The sequence below is a fragment of the Phymastichus coffea genome, unplaced genomic scaffold (genome assembly GCF_024137745.1).
Source record: "Phymastichus coffea isolate CEN01 unplaced genomic scaffold, Cenicafe_Pcof_1.1 PCOF00031, whole genome shotgun sequence".
NCBI classification, from domain to species: domain Eukaryota; kingdom Metazoa; phylum Arthropoda; class Insecta; order Hymenoptera; family Eulophidae; genus Phymastichus; species Phymastichus coffea.
In genome coordinates, this window is record NW_026706842.1 from 667,470 (window position 1) to 685,091 (window position 17,622).

Sequence of the window (17,622 nt, forward strand, 5' to 3'; positions counted from 1 at the left end):
TCAGATGTTAAACTAACAATTTGTATTTTAATTTGTATTTGATAATCTCTATATTCGATCTCCGTTATTTGATGTCACCTTACATAGAAAGCCTTTAAGTATAAATCAATGAAATAATGAAATAGTATCTTTTATAAACAAATATTTGTTTATTTTGATAAATTGAAAGTTTACAATTTGGTGACAATATATAATGTACACACACACACTCCCACGTGTGTATGTATGTACACACACACACGCGCGCGCGTCTGTACATAAAAAACAGATAGTAAAATTGATGAAATGAATACAATATTATGTTTATTGACAGTAATGCTTTTTATAAAATTTGAACTTTACAACAAAAATTTATTATGTATATTACTGTATTTTGTGTACCATATTACGTGAAATATATAAACTTTTTTACAATTTATGTTACATTTTAATTTGCTAATTAATACCTTTACTACTAGCACTTTCTGGATTAACAAAAATCTTAATAAATATTTGTTTATTAACAAAATTGTATTGATAAAAATAATAACCGATAGTGTCAAAGTTCAGAAACTAAAACTTATTTGCTCAATGTAACTATTTTATATTTCATGTATAAAATTATTATTGCAACAACTATTTAATTGAGATTTACGACCAGCGTTTAGTGACTCATTAATGTGCAACCAACAAAATATATGTTATAACAAACATTTTTTTTCTAAAATAGAAACGTTTCAAAAAATCTTCACGTACAAAGAAGACGAAAGTTTCTTACAAAATAATTTATAATTATTAACACAGTTGTTGGTTAAACTTTGTACCTTTGATTACTTCATTTGTTCAAACTTTGATTCATGTAACAAGAATTCATACACACACTTGTAAATGCAAAAATTTACAAGATTATTAAATTATGACGACCATACAAAAAAATACCTTAAAACTAAGTTTGATAAAATTAGATTTCCTATCTTACATATAGGTAGAAAAGTATGTTATAAAAGTAAACCCAGAATTTCCAAAACAACATCCATTGTTTGATCATCTACTAAAACAATATCAAAGGCCTCCTTAAATTGTGGTAAGCTTTCTTCTGCCTGTAAACAAAGAAAATCTCTGTTTATAAGATCTTATTAAAAAAGGATTCAATTATTTCAATATTTTAATTATTTCAAAAATACTTTTTTTAATATAACTTAATGCATATATACAGTAATTTTGTTTTACAGTGGTAAAAAATGTACACTAAAAGTAAAAATAGAATAGTAGAGTATATGCTATACATTACTATTCAAATATAGAGTTGTAAAAATAATTTTGTGTGTTTTTTCAAATAATGGAAGCTCTTGCATAACATTATAAATCACTATCTACATTATCAGATACAGAAATAAACTAATTTATTAAAACTTACATGGTCATAAAGAAAACCAATCCTTAAAATTGTTTCTGTATTTTCAACTCCATCTGCCATGGTAGAATCACCAATGGTATCTCCCATTAATATGACATTAGTGCGACCTTGCAAAATTCTAAAATATTTATTTTCAACAGCGTGTTCGTTTTTATTGAACACATGTATCATGCTATTATAATTTGCAAACCCATCTAAAGTGTTGCCATTAAATTTTAAAAAATTTGATATTATATTAACATTGTCATGTAAAACCCCTTGTTGCTTTAACAATGTTTCAACAATATCTCCTAGTCCTGCACTAAATACTAGTACAGGAACATTGAGATTTTTCAATTTAGAAAATAACTCTTTTGTCCGATCACGTAAAGAATGCCCATACAATTTAGTCACATCTTCTATCTCTTTTTTATCAAATTCATGACCTTTCAGACTTTGGTGTCCTGCTAACATCCACTGATTCATTGCTTCTACTTTATGTTCTAGTGGAATGTTTGGATCTATTTCGATTGCTCGATACTTCTGGTACATTATTTTTGCTTCCTCTTTGTAAGAATCAGGTAGTTGCTTACATTTTCTAAAAATACCTGGATGAAAATATTATTTTTAATAAATTTTTATGAAAAATCACTCCATTAGTCATATTAAAAAAGTTTGAAAAATCATGTTATAATCAACAATAGTTGGCTTAACTGGGTGATAATTCAATATCTAAACCTCTTATCATGAAAAAGTTTATGAAGTCCAATCTTATTTTACAAGTGTATTAAAATATAAATCTTGATTAAATATTGCTTAACACACCAATTAATTAACTTCAATTAAAATAATTTGCATTTAAATTTGCATAAAACAAATTAAACTGTAATTATAGTTAGGAAACTAGATTAGTTATAAAAAAATTGGAAATTGCTTACCAAAACTGCTTAAAATTGGACAACCATTTTCGTGCTGCTTTGTCAACGTCAAATCGAAATCAGTTACGAACTAAAACCATAAATTGTTTATTACGCATTAAGCATTTCTAAGACAAAAAATACATTAATAAGAAAATGATAAACCTGCAAGCTGTTCGCGCCTTCAACAACAATTTTGTTGATTTTTTGAAGGACCGACGCTTCGTCCTTCATGTATACATGCCGAGCTTTTAATATCTTCAGCTAAAAAAAGAATTGACAAATATATATAAACACGTGCACGTGTCCTTGACAAGCAAGTGGTGGAGGGGCGTTCGATGCTTATGAAAATCAAAAAGTTCCAGTCAATACTCACGTTTTCTATCGTTATTTCATTCACAGACATCTTGAAACCAGAAAAAAATGGGATGATTCTGTGGAATTGGCGAATTGTGACAGCTTTAATTGTACAGCCCGAAGGAAACAAAACAACGACGATCACGACGTTGTTAATTAGTGAAGCTCGACGAATTTTCTAACGCGCGAAATCGTGATTGCTATTTACTGTTTTAAAAACAACCGTTTCGAATAACAAGCTGACGTTCTGTGCAGCTTGCTTCGCTCCTCAGTAACGGTCTGCTTGTAACCATACAGCTGCTATAGGCTATACGAAAATAAAGAGTATATATGTACAACACTATTGGCTCATGCCAACGTGACAAACATCTTAAACATGCTACTTCTGACTTCATCACTTCGCAGTTGCTTAGTGTATTGCCAACCAATAGAATTGACGTTTGTTTGATGACGGTGTAGATTCTCTCCTTTTCTGCTTTTTTCTTTTGTGATGTGATGCAAAGACAAATAATAATAACAGCAACAACAAAAGATGACGCATTGCGTAGCGTAGTTTTTATCTTACTTTTATACTTACTGGACCCCTGTGGTCTTTTACAATATGCTTCATTTGTGAAGTGTCATATACACGTTCCATAATCGAGACTTATATTCTTTAAAGAATCCGTACATATAAAAAACAAAATACCGGATAAAGTGTATTGCAGTACAAATTTTTTATTTTTGTTCTAAACGATTTTCTTTGCATTTCTATTTATTCACTACGTTTTTGTACGAGAATATAACAAAAATGACAACAAAATGTCATGTAAAGAGTTTAATTGAGATAAATATGCATTGATTAAATATATATATTTCAGTACAACAGTATAACATATAAAACAGTTTAGACCTGTCATGTAATAGAAAATATCTCTGATTTCGCAGATGTAAGTTTAACAAGGCAACTTTCAGAAATATTCAAGAAAGAATTTGTAGCCTTTATAATGTTATTTATGGTGTCAATATCAAACTTTTTCAATATTTCTTTAACCTGTTCTTTACTAGAAGTTTTTAACATTTCAATCCAACAGTTTAGAATGTTCTCATAAGCATGTTTCACATTTTCATCAAGTTCTTCAAATTCATTTTCTGTTACAGCTACAAAATTTTAAGAATTTTTAAATAAAATCATTTGCAGAAAAACAATGTACTTTACCTATTTGGAAATTAACCATCAATTGTATTGTGATGTGAGCTATATCAAAATCTAGAAACACTTCATTTTGTTCAAAAGTAAAAATCATTTTGATGCATTCTTGAATGCAAGATAAGCAGTTTTCTTCTACTGGAATCAAATTATTCAAGTGTTGATATGGTCTTAGTACCCTCACTAATACTGCATTAATTTTTTGTATATTCATATCAGTTTCATCATCTGATAGAACTAGCAAATTCTTCTTGATAATGTTGAACATAATACTCAACCAATTTTCAATGACTTTAAATTGTATTTCTGAATGACCACTATCATTTTGACCGATTAATTCTTCCATGGATTCACAAATACTTATTATTAACTTATCAATATCAAAAATATTTTTAAGTAAAATACTTTCTTCTGGTAACTCTACTTCAGAAATCAAATAAATTAAATTAATAGTAGGTGTTAAAAGTTCATCTGCAATAAATACAATATGTATATCAAAACTATTCAAAGAATAATATTTATAAAATTAAAATGGTTTACTATTACGATTATCAAGAATAATATTATCAAAAGAATAATATTTTCAATGACATATCGATTGCGCTGCAAGTAACATAATAATTACCACTGGTAGAACTTTTAAGTATAAAATAAGTTGCTTCTCCAAAATTCTCAAAATCACTAATTTTTTTCAACCACAGAGATTGTGGATTTTTACTGATATCCCAAATAGCTGCCTGTAATATTCTCAAAACTTGAATCAGTGTTTCCTTGTCGTCTGATGACAAAAGAGAAAGTATGATTGATACTAGTTCTTCTCTCTGCACTAATTTATCAAGAGATTTTTTCTCACAACATAAATTTCCTATTATCCCAACAATTATTTCCTAATATGTTAAAAATATATAAATAATTATAATATAATCATTAGAAATAAATTATATTTTTTAAGTATTCAAAATAAATTGATCTCCAACCGTTAATCTAGGTTCTTCAGAAATTTTCAATGTAAATTCAGCCATTCTTAAGAAATCATTTTCTATGAGAAATTCTATAATATCTTTTTCAGATGTTATATCCCATAATATGCACAAATCGCTTTCTATAAATGGATTCCAACCATCTTCATATATCTTAAAAACAAATAATTACTATATAATAATATAGTTTTAGTGTCATATTCAACAAATTATATTTACTAGAATAATGATGATTTACATACTTTTGTTAGAGATACGAGAGTGTTCAAAATCCATTTTGCACTGTACAATGTTTCTCCTACAGTATCACCTTTCATAACAGTATGTTCTGAATCATCAATTTCTTGTGATTCTAAAATTCTCTCTGAAATATAATTTTCTTGATCCATTTCTTTAATTGTTGTTTATAATGATTAATATTCTAATTAGACTACAGTGCATTACTACAAACCATCATCCTTAAAAAAATATTTTTTTGAAAATCATGTAAATCATTATATAGAAAAAGCAATAATAATGAAAAAGAACTAATTGTTTAACCTGGTTATTGAATGAAAATGAATTATTAACAATTTGAAGTAATATATCAAATTAGGAATAAATATACCTACTAGAATATTTTATGATATGAGTATGTTAATAGTCATCAAAAACATATAAAGTATAATTAAATCAATTCAGGCAGAAGCGGTCAAACGGTATCCCAAGGAGCCGCGTCTAAACAAAAATCTGCCAAACAATTTTCTCGCGTCCGATATTCGTTTTATATGTTTGCTTATTGTTTTTTTGAAAATATTTACATCAACTACTAAGACTTTTTAAAATTATTTTATTTTAGAAAGAGATTTATAATGAAAGAAAGCAACTAAGTTTCCAAACACAGATTCAAAGCATCTTTATTAAATACAGCAATCCAAAGACAATATAAACATAACCTAATTTGACTATGTCCTGTTTAGCAAAATCACAATTTAAATATTTGAGCAGTAATAATATTAATAAATTTCACCTAGCTGATAGTGACGAAGACAATGATGAATTTAATTTTCAGGTATACTATATCACATTATTTTCATAAATTTTATTCATTACTTATTTATGAACATTGTAAAAAATATTAAAGAAATTGACAAAACTTATTGTACTTTTTATTTGAAATTCTTTAACAGTTTGTACCTGTCAATCAATTTAAAAATATCGTAAAGGATGTAAAAAGGCAGAGAACACGCAATAAAGAAGAACAAGCTTGGACTACATTTATAAAAGAACAAAACCAATTAGATATAAATTGTAAACAACCTTACTCTGATGAAAAATATAAACCTAATCGAACACTTGCAGAAAGCTTTAGAGATGTTGATAAAGAGCTTTTGCGTCTTGAAATTGACACATTACCACAGTCAAAGTATAATTCTGACTGTAGTTCATCAAAAAATCAAGTTGTACATTTGATAAAACATGCAAGCTAACAAATAGAAGATAAACTAACGATTATTAAATTTTTTATTTACAGAGAAAACATTCAGTAGCTAAACTTGATAAAAAAAATTCACTCCTTAAAAAGAAAGACAGAATAGGCAGTGCAAACTTATTGACTATCCCAGAGGAAAAAAAACATTACTACACAATGGAATCACCAATACATTATAATCAATGTGGACATACCTTGAAGAAATCTCGTTCAGATCAAACAATGAAAAATACCAGATTACATTCAAAATTTTGCTATAGTACAGATAATTTAGACTATAATTTGAGTCCACATTCTGATTTATCATTTCATGATAATGATACAATCCCAGTACGCCCAGACCCAGTGGCTGTTGCAAAAATTTTAAATATTCAAAGAAAAATATTTACAGTACTTAATTCAATATCATATGAACTTGACAGAATTCCATTACCAGATGGAGATGATGATTTTCTCAGAAGACATCAGCGTATTATAGAATTTTCTACGAGATTATCAAGAAATTATTTATATGAACTTAGCCGACAAATTTCGGACATTCAGAGGCATATTAAAGCTATATCGCCTGACAATAAAATGAAATTAAACAGAAGAGGCATTATATTTCATATGCAGATTATAGAACAAAAATTGATAAGTACTCATCAGCTACTGTTGACAGCTTTGAGCGCTTATTGGAAACATATTCCTAGTTCAGTATTAAAAAGCCATCCTGGAAAATTGAAAGATCTGTTACAAACAGTTCTGGAGCTTAAAAATATTTGCACCGAAATAAAACTTACTCCTGATTTTTATTGCTCAGGAGATAATAGAGATACATTTTTAGGAAATGAAACTGAAAATCAATGCACATCAATATTAAATAGATTTCGCCCGATATCCGACAATGAATCTCAAGTTCCTAGTCATAGAACCAGGTCAACCGCCGCAACACCTTCACGCGGTAAAAAGTTAAAGAATCGAAATCGTCAAATTGCCTTATCCAATCGCTTTAATATGTACGCTGTGGACATGAGATTAGGAAAAAATTCCCATGTAAATAAAACACGTAGTGTGTTTCAGATACCAAAAAATAAAGATCGTAGTTATGTGTCTGTTAAACAGTGTCAGAGTAGTATATTACCACAGTCTAAGAAATCGTTATTGTCGATTGAAAAAATATCGAAAGAAACTATTACAAATAAGAGCTCTAAAATTAATGTACCCTTGAAAGAAGATGATATTGAAACTATGATGGAAACTGTACTATCAGATTTCGATATAGAAAGCTGCAAATCAGTGAAAACATCTAAAAAGCACAAGATTCGTGATAAAACACATCAACCAATTCATATTCAAATAAGTTCTAAGGAATCTGATAAAAGGCTGAATAAAAATCGGATCGATCATATTGGTGAAGAAAAATTAATAGATAATACGCAAAAACAAACTTACTCCTCATCTTTACTACCTTTGATAGATCTATTATCTTTAATTCATAATAGAGAAGAAAACACATCATTACCATTAGCCTCTATTGACACTTTTTATGATTTTCTTAAAACCTGTCAAAGTAAAGTAGAAATACGTAAGTACAATGCACCAAATATATTCTGTCAATAAAAAGAAAAATGTACAAATAATAAATTGATCTCGATTTACTTTTTACTGGAATTGGAAAAATTATTACCAATTTGAAGTTCTTTACATCGCATTTTTATGAAATTATCAACATGAGATACCCTTGGCATGCATTCTATAAAATATTTAAAAATACTAAAATAAAATAAATTTAATTCATGTAATTATTTGAATTATAATATTAATCGAATCTATAAAAGAAGCGTTCGAAATTTTGTGATTAAGAAATATTTGAATTACAATAACTTAAAAAATATATTATTTAAATGTTATTAAATCTATTTTAGATGAATTTGAAGCTCACTCTGTTCGTGACGAAAAAAAGTGTGGTGAAAAGAATATGCAATTAATATGCTATGCATCAAAAGAAAATAATAAAAATAATATTACTAAGGTGGAAGAAAGTGAAGATTCTTCAAAATTCAATGATGCAGCTTGTCGAATTAATTGTGCAAAACGTAATGCTACTTATGAATTATCAGTGTCTGAATCTGTTGTGTCATCTCTTACAGATTATAGAAATGAATACCAGAATATGATAAAATCAAACCCACTGTATACTAGTAACACGCAAAATAAACCATGGGAAGTTGTCTCTTGGATTGCCGATAAGCTTGTAGATGAATTGATAGTGGAACTGTGTGATGACTTTCAGATAGAAGATGTAATCAAAAAACTATTTGAATTGGAATTTAAAGAATTTTAATTATTTTAAAATTGTTCACGTACCGAATTGTTCGTAATGTGTTTTGTCTTTCGTCAAGTAGTACAAACAAATTTGTTCAGTTTACTTCTATATACTTGAAATGATATTTAGAACCAAACATTAACTTTATACTAGTCTGTTGTTTTGTAAATGCACAGTATTTATTTACACCTTTGATATATACAGTCTTTTGACAATAAATCTGTTTTATAAAGAACACTTTTGAATTTATTAATTTATATAGAGTGAGTGTTCCTATTACCAATATATTACACGTCTATTGATTGCAGAAAAGTTTGAAATGTCTGGGAAAAACTCAGCTTATAATTTAGTCTTTCTGAAGCTACTTCGGTGGAATTAAAAAATCAATTAGTATATTTATAAATTGTAATTTTTGAAAAAAAATTATCCCGTCAATAGCTTGTCCAATTACTTTCGGATTTGATGCAGAACGTTGAAAAGCTTTTGAGCTTTTTAATTATTCATACACACACATACATAACTTGAATATTTAAATGCAATTTTTTCGTTTTGCACTGTATGTTAAAAAATATCTAATATATTTTTCGATACTCTGTGCGCAAAGTGCGTCTTTCTCGTACGCTCGGCAGAAAACATGCTTTGAAAATCGCACTTTCCACACGTCGTATCAAAAACTACGATACAGAATCATACAGCACATGTTCGGGAAAGTAGAATCTTGTCTCGTGTGGCGTTTACGCCCTAGCGAAGCGAGCACTTGTATAAGCATATATATATAAGCACTTGTATCGTAAATGTACTATTCCCGCACTTACATACTAGTATGACACTGTTACAACACGGGTCGAGTTTGTAACATTGAACTTTTACATCTAATTTCCGGCTAGAAAACAAACGCGAATAAAGATGATTTTTTCCATTCAGTTCTGTAACCTTTTTACGTGAAAATGGAATAATTTTGATGTTTGTACTTTTATTCATCGAATGACGATAATCTGTACATTGACATTTTAAACTATACCAGTAATTGGGACACTTATCCTATACCTAATAATATTAAACCTACAAGATTAAAGAGACTAAAGGTATATTGGAGACTTTAGAGCGAGTTCTTTTAATATAAACTTTTACCTTTAGAAAAATATTAAAACCATAATTTTAACCTTTATAATTTAATATGAATCTAGCTTATTAAAATGAAATCTATGAACATCGTAGTTTCTTAATAATAGATGTTTTTATGCGAAAAAAACAAATAGTATTCTAATTTATAGCAATTTCTCAATGTGTTTGCTTATCATATTTGGATATTTAAAAAAGTGATTGAGATGGCGCCAGTGCACTCGACTACTCGACTAGTTTGGTGTGTGCGCACGTGCACTGCATCTTAAAAGTAAAAAAACCATAATACATACAGTCACACATTGATACGGAAGTCCCGTTTCTCATGGCAGATGAAGAACGTTAGGATTGCCCCAATCGTCCTCTTCAGTCAGTGTGTTAACGTGAATCAGAAGGATATCTATATGTGTTGAATTGAATAGCGAGAAGAGAATCTGCAGTGTCACATGTCTATACATGATATGCATGATTGCTTGGCTTGATGATTGTGGTCATTGTGGAGTTTCTGTAGGTGATGCAACTAGTCGTATGCTTAAAGCTATCGCCGGTAGAAGGTGCTCCAAATCGAAATAGTCAATAATAAAAGGTTGCGTGCGAAAACGCTAATGTTACTTCAAAATTCTATACACAAAATAAGGTAATACTTCTTACTATTATCTACAGCCGGTTGCGTTTCCGCTTAATAAACTAATTCATGCAGATAGAATTAATTTTTTACGTGTCACCATGGAGGAATATCGTGGTAACTGTTAAACATACTTTCACTTAGAAAATCGCTTTAAGTACTAGTTAATTTGCTTTCTTAAAAGAACAGCTTTTCGCTTAGATAGTTTCTAAATTTACCTTGATTCAGGATGTGCGTTATTTTGCGTACTATAGTCTTATGCATACAAACAAGTTGTTTCACTTGAAGCGATGACGTAATATTTAGTGTTTATTTTTGTGAATGTATCCATGAATTTTAATCTATTTTATATTATCACAATGTAAATTTTAATTTCAAGCTTGTTACTCTTAACATTACTTAGCGAATTTTGATATTTTATAAAAATTTTAAAGAAAAAGATAACTAAAAATATTAAATAAAATTGCATATTTTTATTTTTGCAGGAAATGATTATATTTTTATTGGGAGTGTTATTGTTGGGAGTGGTGAATGCTGATGTGCGAGTATTTTTTAATAAAACAGAAATAGAAGTTCATATGGACAATACAGTATTTATTCCATTTACAATTGAAAATCTAAGTAGTGATGTTCGTAATGTAAATATCACAGCTGTAAGCTCAAATTTGAATGTAGTTCAAGTAAACGTATCAAATTTTGATCCATTTTTAATATCTAATGGAATCTATAAAGGAATTGTCAATGTTAGTGCTATTTTTCTTGGCAACGCAGAAGTATATTTATCAGTTTTCATTGAAAGAGTGAGTATTAAAATTTGACCTCATTGCCAATTTTAAAAACTTGATAATATTTTTTTTATTTTTTTTGATACCTATGAAATCATATACATTTTCCAGAAATGGGTGAAATCAGATGTAATAAATGTTATAATAATTAGAAGAGTACGAATAATTGATCATGTTTTCACTGGCAGTATTGCTTTATTAGTGTCGATACTATATATAAATTTTGGATGTGCTATAGATTGGGATGTTTGTACAAAAACTATTAAAAGGCCAATTGGACCCTTGATTGGTTGTGTGTGTCAATTTGTACTTATGCCATTGGTGAGAGATTAATTACAATTAACTTTTATCAATTAAATACATTTTTTATATTTTTATTATTTTTATATTTTATTACTTTTTTAGATAAGCTATACACTGGGTTTGTTACTGTTTCCTGATTCCCCTGAAATGCAATTAGGAATTTTTTTCACAGGTATTAGTCCTAGTGGAGGGGCATCAAATATTTGGAGTATGCTATTAGGAGGCAATTTGAATTTATCTGTAACCATGACTACTCTATGTACTATTGCAGCATTTGGTGAGAAAAACTTTTATTCCATTTGTTATTTAATAAAATTTGAAAATTAATCCTAATTTTGAATTCATTAAATTATTTTTATTTTCAGGACTTATGCCTATGTGGATATTTACATTAGGCAAGCACATATTTGAAAGGGGAAATCTAACTATGCCATATGATAAAGTAGCAACTTTTGCAATTGGGTTGATAATACCATTAGCCTTAGGTTATATTATACAAAAGAAGTTGCCAAGGCTATCAAGATTTATGGTTCGAACAATGAAACCATTTTCAGTTATTTTGATAGTTTTCATAATTATTTTTGCTATTGTCACAAACGTATACTTGTTCAAATTATTTTCGTGGAAGGTAAGTCATTTCAAATTAGTACATTTCGATAATAGTGCGAGAAAGTGATTTGACCCTCGTATAGAAACTTGCGCACGAGGAAGCGCAGGTGAAGGAGTTACACGAGAAGGGATAATCACTTTCTGGCATATATATCTTTTTTCTCCCTGTTCGATTATAACCATCATTTGTGACTATCATATAATGCTACCCCCCACACGCGTACAGAGCTTATAGTGTTGTTGTTAACTTTGTTGCCAACTTTGGATATTAAATGGCCTGTACGATGGAATCTATACAATATAACCTCAATTGAATTCATATTAAAAATTTTAGTATCTGATTTTAGTTTTGTGTAGAATTATTGTACAATGTATTATGAATGCAGACTAATATTATAGTTGAATTTGATAAATTATTATTTTCATTTGTTCAATATCGGATATACTTATGGAAATATGGTGAACACGGAATTAATAACTACAAATATATACGTAAACTTCAGCGCCTCTGCTGGCTGGAATCATAGCCATGAGACAGGTTCGCATGTGTTTACATTGAAACTCGTATGAAGGCTATCATTTACATGGTATTTTTATAGTTATACTTGGACTATTTGACTACACAAATTAATTAAATACTTTGTAAAAGGTTCATAAACATGTCAGCTTCCTCGGCGAAGAAATATTTATTGCTGTGTAAAAAATTGTAGTTCTCGAGCTCACGTCAACAATGAACTTACTTTTCACTTTTTTCCATCGCCGGCAAAATATATCTACCGAAAAAATATGTTTGGAAACATACAAAAAGTAAATTTGCAACTCATGTGGATCAAAGCTTTGAATATCAAAGGGCCCTTGAAAAGTTTTTGGAACGTGTGCTCCAAACATTTTACTGCAGATGATATTTTTCCTAAGTGATAAAAAAATAATTCCACCTGCAATTACTTATTGTTTGTTGGGCGTACTTTTTTAATTCATAATTTTTTTTATTGAAGGAACTATTAAAAGATTAGAGAAAACAGCTGTTACTTCGTTATGTTTACCATCTCATGAAAATCTAAAGAACGTCGTAGCAAGTAAAGCAATAAAAGAGCGCGCAGATAGCTCATAAGGTCTCATTATTAATATTATTATCATTGATATTTTTACCAATTTTCTTCGATATTTATTATGAATTCAAATGAGGTTATGTTGTACAGATTCCATCGTTCAAAGCATTTAATACCGCGTTATTAGGGTACTTCTCCAATACAGGTGTAAATCGCACGCAGCAAGCGTAAAACCAAGAAATTCGGTGTGCTGCCAAATTCGAAATTCAAAATGAAAAGAAAAGACATAATTCCTATTTATGTAGCCTCAAAAAATTGCAAATGTAAACATGAATCCGATTAACGAATTATTATAACAAAATGATTATATGGGATGAACGAATTATTATAACATAAGAGACATATATCTTATGTTATAACATAAGATTTTATTGAAACAAATGTTGAACAATTCGAACTTAGTATATTCATTAACAAAACGACTTTGAGATTTGCTTCTAGACATAAAACCTGAATTGGATATTGTTATTTTTCGACACTCCGTGCGCAAAGTGCGTTTTTCCGGCACGCTCGGCAAAAAACGTGCGTTGAAAATCGCACTTTCCACACGTCGTATCAAAAAATACGGTACAGCACATGTTTGGGAAAGAGTTTCTCGTTTCGTGTACCTTTCCACCCTCGCTTCGCTCGGGCGTAAACGCCACACGAGGCAAGAATCTACTTTCCCGCTCTTGTATCGTAATGTACTATTTTAATTTATGAAATATAATTCATTAATTACTTAAGATAATTACCATTTTGTTTTAACAATTCGTCAATCGGCTTCATGTTTACATTTACAATTTTTTGAGGCTACGTACAATAGGAATTATGTCTTTTCAATTCATTTTGAATTTCGAAGTTGGCCGCACTCAGAATTTCTTGGTTTTACGCTTGCTGCATGCGATTTACGTCTGTCTCTGTATTGTAGAAGCACCCCTGATGCAATCTTAGCGTACAAGATTGTGGTTTCGTTGGAGCTGGGAGGGGATTAGAAATGTGGAAGCAAATGCTGGGAATCTGCGAATGTGTGATTCCACATGGACTTAAAATTGTAATGGAAATGTGGCTTTTTCAAATTTATTATACCTGGTTTCTCTAATTTTAACCTTATACTAGTTTTTTAAAACTAGATTTTAAACTAAATTTTAACCGTATATTAATTTTGTAAAACTACTTAATTTTAGGTTTGTTTGTAATATTTTCCTATAGTAGAATGTATATAGCATATGTCTGTATTTGGTTGATAGATCTAATGTGCGATTACTATAGAAATCATATATTCCACAGGTAAATTTCACATCAAAATGCATTGGCTAGTAGTGATAACTGAACTATTGAAATAGAATTGATTTTTCTTCTGGGTACTGGGTATCATATAAGTATTTGGTTTTGTAGAATAAAGCTAGTAATTCTAAGTAATGGGAAGTAATTCTAAGTTTAGAGAATTTGAGGCATTTCCGCAACAGATGCTCCAGGGTCTTGCTCCTTTGGTCACAGTATGAGCAAGTGTCATCTTGAAGGATATTTATACGCACCAAATGTACTTTGGTTCTGGTGTGTCCTGATTTAATATGGTTACATATTGTACTTAATTCTCTTTCTGTCTATTCGGCTGTGTTTGAACCATGGTTTATTACTTAAAGTCCCAGCTTGTTCCATATATTTAGTACCTTTTCCTAGAAACGTGTATTGCTGGAGCTCTTGATCAGCATTATTTTAGGAACTTACTTTTGTTTCATTTCTAAAGTCAGAGGGCGAGGTAATGGCTCCCGGCTAAGGGCTAGCAGGGCCGCCTCTCCACCCACAGAGTCTGCACTGTCATTACCCTCTATACCTCTGTAACTTGGAATCTAACAGAGTTTTATATTATTACCATGCAAAATAATGTCTTGCATTAGTTTTCTAATGTCGGCTATCCATGGGTGGATATTGGACTGTAGTCCCTGCCACAAAAAGTTCATGATTACTAATTGGGAGTCAGCCAGAATGACGGTATCCAAATATCGATGATCTATGGATATCTTCAAAGCCTGAGCAACGGCAAAAGTCTTAGCACTATATGCACTGCAATTAGGATTCAGGGCATATGTATCTAACTTAATTTTTCCGCGTTTTAATCTTCAAATCATATCTTCGGCCTTGTTTCCGAACTTGAAATAGTAATGTAGGGGAAATAGTAAACTATGTACATATATAGGCTGGAAAAGTATTGATTAAGTCCACAGGACGTGAGAATCAAATAAAATTAAGGACGCTATCTCGGCTTTGCTTCAGATATCAATTCTCACGCGTGCGCATGCTACGGACTAACCAATACTTTCCCAGCCAAGGTACGCAATCTACGATTTGACGAAACGAGAATTTTACGGTACGAACTGAAGGCAAGTGCTATAGCGAGTTTCGTCAGAAAAACTTTACGCACTTGTTAGGAAATGTATTAATTTTGACACGGTGTGTTCGAAACGAGATATGAAGCATGCTTGCTTTTCTGAACTTACATAAATCGAATCCTTGCGGATGAAGTATCCATAATTTCTTTATTTTTGATGAATAATGATTAATTATCAAAAATAATTATAATTTTATTTGATTATTAAAGATTATTCTGGCTGGAATGGGATTACCATGGTTGGGATTTTTAATTGGTATAGCTATTGCATTTATTTGCCGGCAACCTAATCAAGATATTCGAGCTATTGCAATTGAAACAGGCATTCAAAATACTGGCGTTGCAATATTTCTTTTGAGATTTAGTTTAAAACAACCTGCAGCTGATTTAACTACTGGTAATAATTGATTATTTTGCAAAACCGTAGTCTTGTAAATCAAATTGAATTATTAATCATCATCCATTTATTAATTTTTTTTAGTAATACCCGTATCGTGTGCAATTATGACTCCAATGCCTTTGGCTGTTTTATATATAATTAAATTAGTATTGGACAGAAGGAAAAGCAATATCATCAATTCCAGGGAAAAACTTCAGAATCATCAGGCTGCTACTGCTTCAACTCCACTTCCCCTTGAAGATTAAATATTGAATTTTCAACAAGGAATATGATGAAAATAAATTATTCTTTTTATTGATGATAAAAATAGCTATAAATAAAAAATTGGTATGGAGTTAATCGTAGTGTAAGGAAAAATTTTATTATATGGTTATCAATGTAATTTTTATTTCTTTTGAAAATTGTAATTTTCATATTAACGGTTGAATACAGTTAATATTACTGAAAAAAAATTGAAATATTAATTAATTTAAAAATTTTATATATAAACTTACGATTTTTTAATCAAAACGAGTTTTCAAAATAAAAAATTGTTTTCTAAATTCAAAATCATATTTAATATGAAAATCCAAATTATAGGTGATGATAGTAAATTGAATGTATGTATATATAGAATATAAGCCATTATTATTTTGAAAGTTGTATAAATTATACTTTCAACAAATCGGCTACATAATATAGATAATTAAATAAAACAAAATTAACAAAATGAATGAAAATTAAAAGATCTGAATTCTTTATAAATATTTTTTTATATTTATTAAATATTTTATACAAAGGTGCAGAGAAAATAGAGTACAATAATTTTTTGTTTCCATTTATATGATTGTAAAAGATAATTTTATTAAATAAAATGTATATTTTGACCAAGTATATTTTTACTAATTTTTACTAAGAAAAATATATGAAAGTTTTAAATAAGAATTATACGTGTTTAAATTATTTACCAAACACATACATCTTACATATTTTGTATGTGCAACATTTATTACATTATCACTTTGTAACATTTAACATTAACAAAATTTCTGAAATGATAGTTTTTGGTATCCCAAGGTCTTCTAGTTCTCGCACAGTCATACGACGATCTTGTTCCATTGAAAGTCACACCCGCTCAATATTATCTACGGTTTTTGTCGTCGAAGGTCGGCCGGAACGAGAATCACTATCGACAGAAGTGCGACCATCCTTGAACCACTTATACCACTCTTTTATTCGTGTTTTACTCATACACTCGCTTCCGAAGGCCTTTTGCATCATTTCAATAGTTTCCGAACTCGTTTTCCCGACTTGAAAGCAAAATTTGATGCAAATTCGTTGATCTTGTTTTTCAGTCATTTTTGAGAGTATCAAAATCCGACGAACGCGAAAAAGGCACTGTAAACAAAGACACGCTGCGCATGAACTATACGTCCGGCAGGTGTCAGTAAGTAACCGTTTCGTTTCGTTTCGTTTTAATGGCTGTGGGTACCTGAGGACTCCGATGCGCCATAATTTAAATTTGAGAGATAAAATTTGAAATTTAAAAGAATTTAAAAGTTTTTATTGGTAAAAAGGGTAGAAAAAGAAGAGTGGGAGAGTGTATGAATTATTTTATAAAGTATATGTGTAGGTAGGATATAGTAATGATTGATTTTAGTTGTCGGTAAAATAGGTGTTTTGATTTTGTGGTATAATAGTGTGGATGTAGAGTTAAGTTTG

At 29.7% G+C, this 17,622-nt stretch overlaps 4 protein-coding genes across 17 annotated transcripts; 2 read left to right on the plus strand and 2 right to left on the minus strand.

Annotated features, from left to right (window-relative positions):
• Positions 1–127: 127 nt before the first annotated feature.
• On the minus strand, positions 128–2,941 carry LOC131663219 (7-methylguanosine phosphate-specific 5'-nucleotidase-like). Its single transcript, XM_058933476.1, has 5 exons — positions 2,669–2,941; positions 2,458–2,556; positions 2,314–2,383; positions 1,397–1,983; positions 128–1,079 (listed from the first exon to the last, which is right to left on the minus strand). Exons 1-5 carry the CDS (start codon positions 2,696–2,698, stop codon positions 978–980), a joined length of 888 nt encoding a protein of 295 aa, XP_058789459.1. The 5' UTR covers positions 2,699–2,941; the 3' UTR covers positions 128–977.
• Positions 2,942–2,955: 14 nt separating this feature from the next.
• LOC131663215 (uncharacterized) lies at positions 2,956–8,644 on the plus strand. 2 transcript variants are annotated; one of them, XM_058933460.1, is made up of 5 exons: positions 2,956–2,973; positions 5,657–5,869; positions 5,988–6,257; positions 6,332–7,856; positions 8,197–8,644. In XM_058933460.1, exons 2-5 carry the CDS (start codon positions 5,765–5,767, stop codon positions 8,613–8,615), a joined length of 2,319 nt encoding a protein of 772 aa, XP_058789443.1. In that variant the 5' UTR covers positions 2,956–2,973; positions 5,657–5,764; the 3' UTR covers positions 8,616–8,644. The 2 variants fall into 2 exon arrangements, with proteins under 2 accessions (XP_058789443.1, XP_058789442.1); XM_058933459.1 differs by lacking the exon at positions 2,956–2,973 and adding an exon at positions 3,465–3,578.
• LOC131663217 (uncharacterized) lies at positions 3,545–10,636 on the minus strand. 12 transcript variants are annotated; one of them, XM_058933468.1, is made up of 7 exons: positions 10,563–10,636; positions 10,371–10,465; positions 5,061–5,276; positions 4,816–4,971; positions 4,464–4,725; positions 3,848–4,309; positions 3,545–3,789 (listed from the first exon to the last, which is right to left on the minus strand). In XM_058933468.1, exons 3-7 carry the CDS (start codon positions 5,205–5,207, stop codon positions 3,545–3,547), a joined length of 1,272 nt encoding a protein of 423 aa, XP_058789451.1. In that variant the 5' UTR covers positions 5,208–5,276; positions 10,371–10,465; positions 10,563–10,636. The 12 variants fall into 12 exon arrangements, with proteins under 12 accessions (XP_058789451.1, XP_058789456.1, XP_058789450.1 ...); XM_058933473.1 differs by lacking the exon at positions 10,371–10,465 and having other exon boundaries at positions 10,563–10,580; XM_058933467.1 differs by lacking the exon at positions 10,563–10,636 and having other exon boundaries at positions 10,371–10,472.
• Positions 10,218–16,519, plus strand: LOC131663216 (ileal sodium/bile acid cotransporter-like). 2 transcript variants are annotated; one of them, XM_058933462.1, is made up of 7 exons: positions 10,218–10,356; positions 10,830–11,144; positions 11,241–11,450; positions 11,535–11,709; positions 11,798–12,060; positions 15,732–15,918; positions 16,003–16,514. In XM_058933462.1, the coding sequence occupies exons 2-7, from the start codon at positions 10,833–10,835 to the stop codon at positions 16,164–16,166; spliced, it is 1,311 nt and encodes a 436-aa protein (XP_058789445.1). In that variant the 5' UTR covers positions 10,218–10,356; positions 10,830–10,832; the 3' UTR covers positions 16,167–16,514. The 2 variants fall into 2 exon arrangements, with proteins under 2 accessions (XP_058789445.1, XP_058789444.1); XM_058933461.1 differs by lacking the exon at positions 10,218–10,356 and adding an exon at positions 10,363–10,461 and having other exon boundaries at positions 16,003–16,519.
• The last annotated feature ends 1,103 nt before the right edge of the window (positions 16,520–17,622 follow it).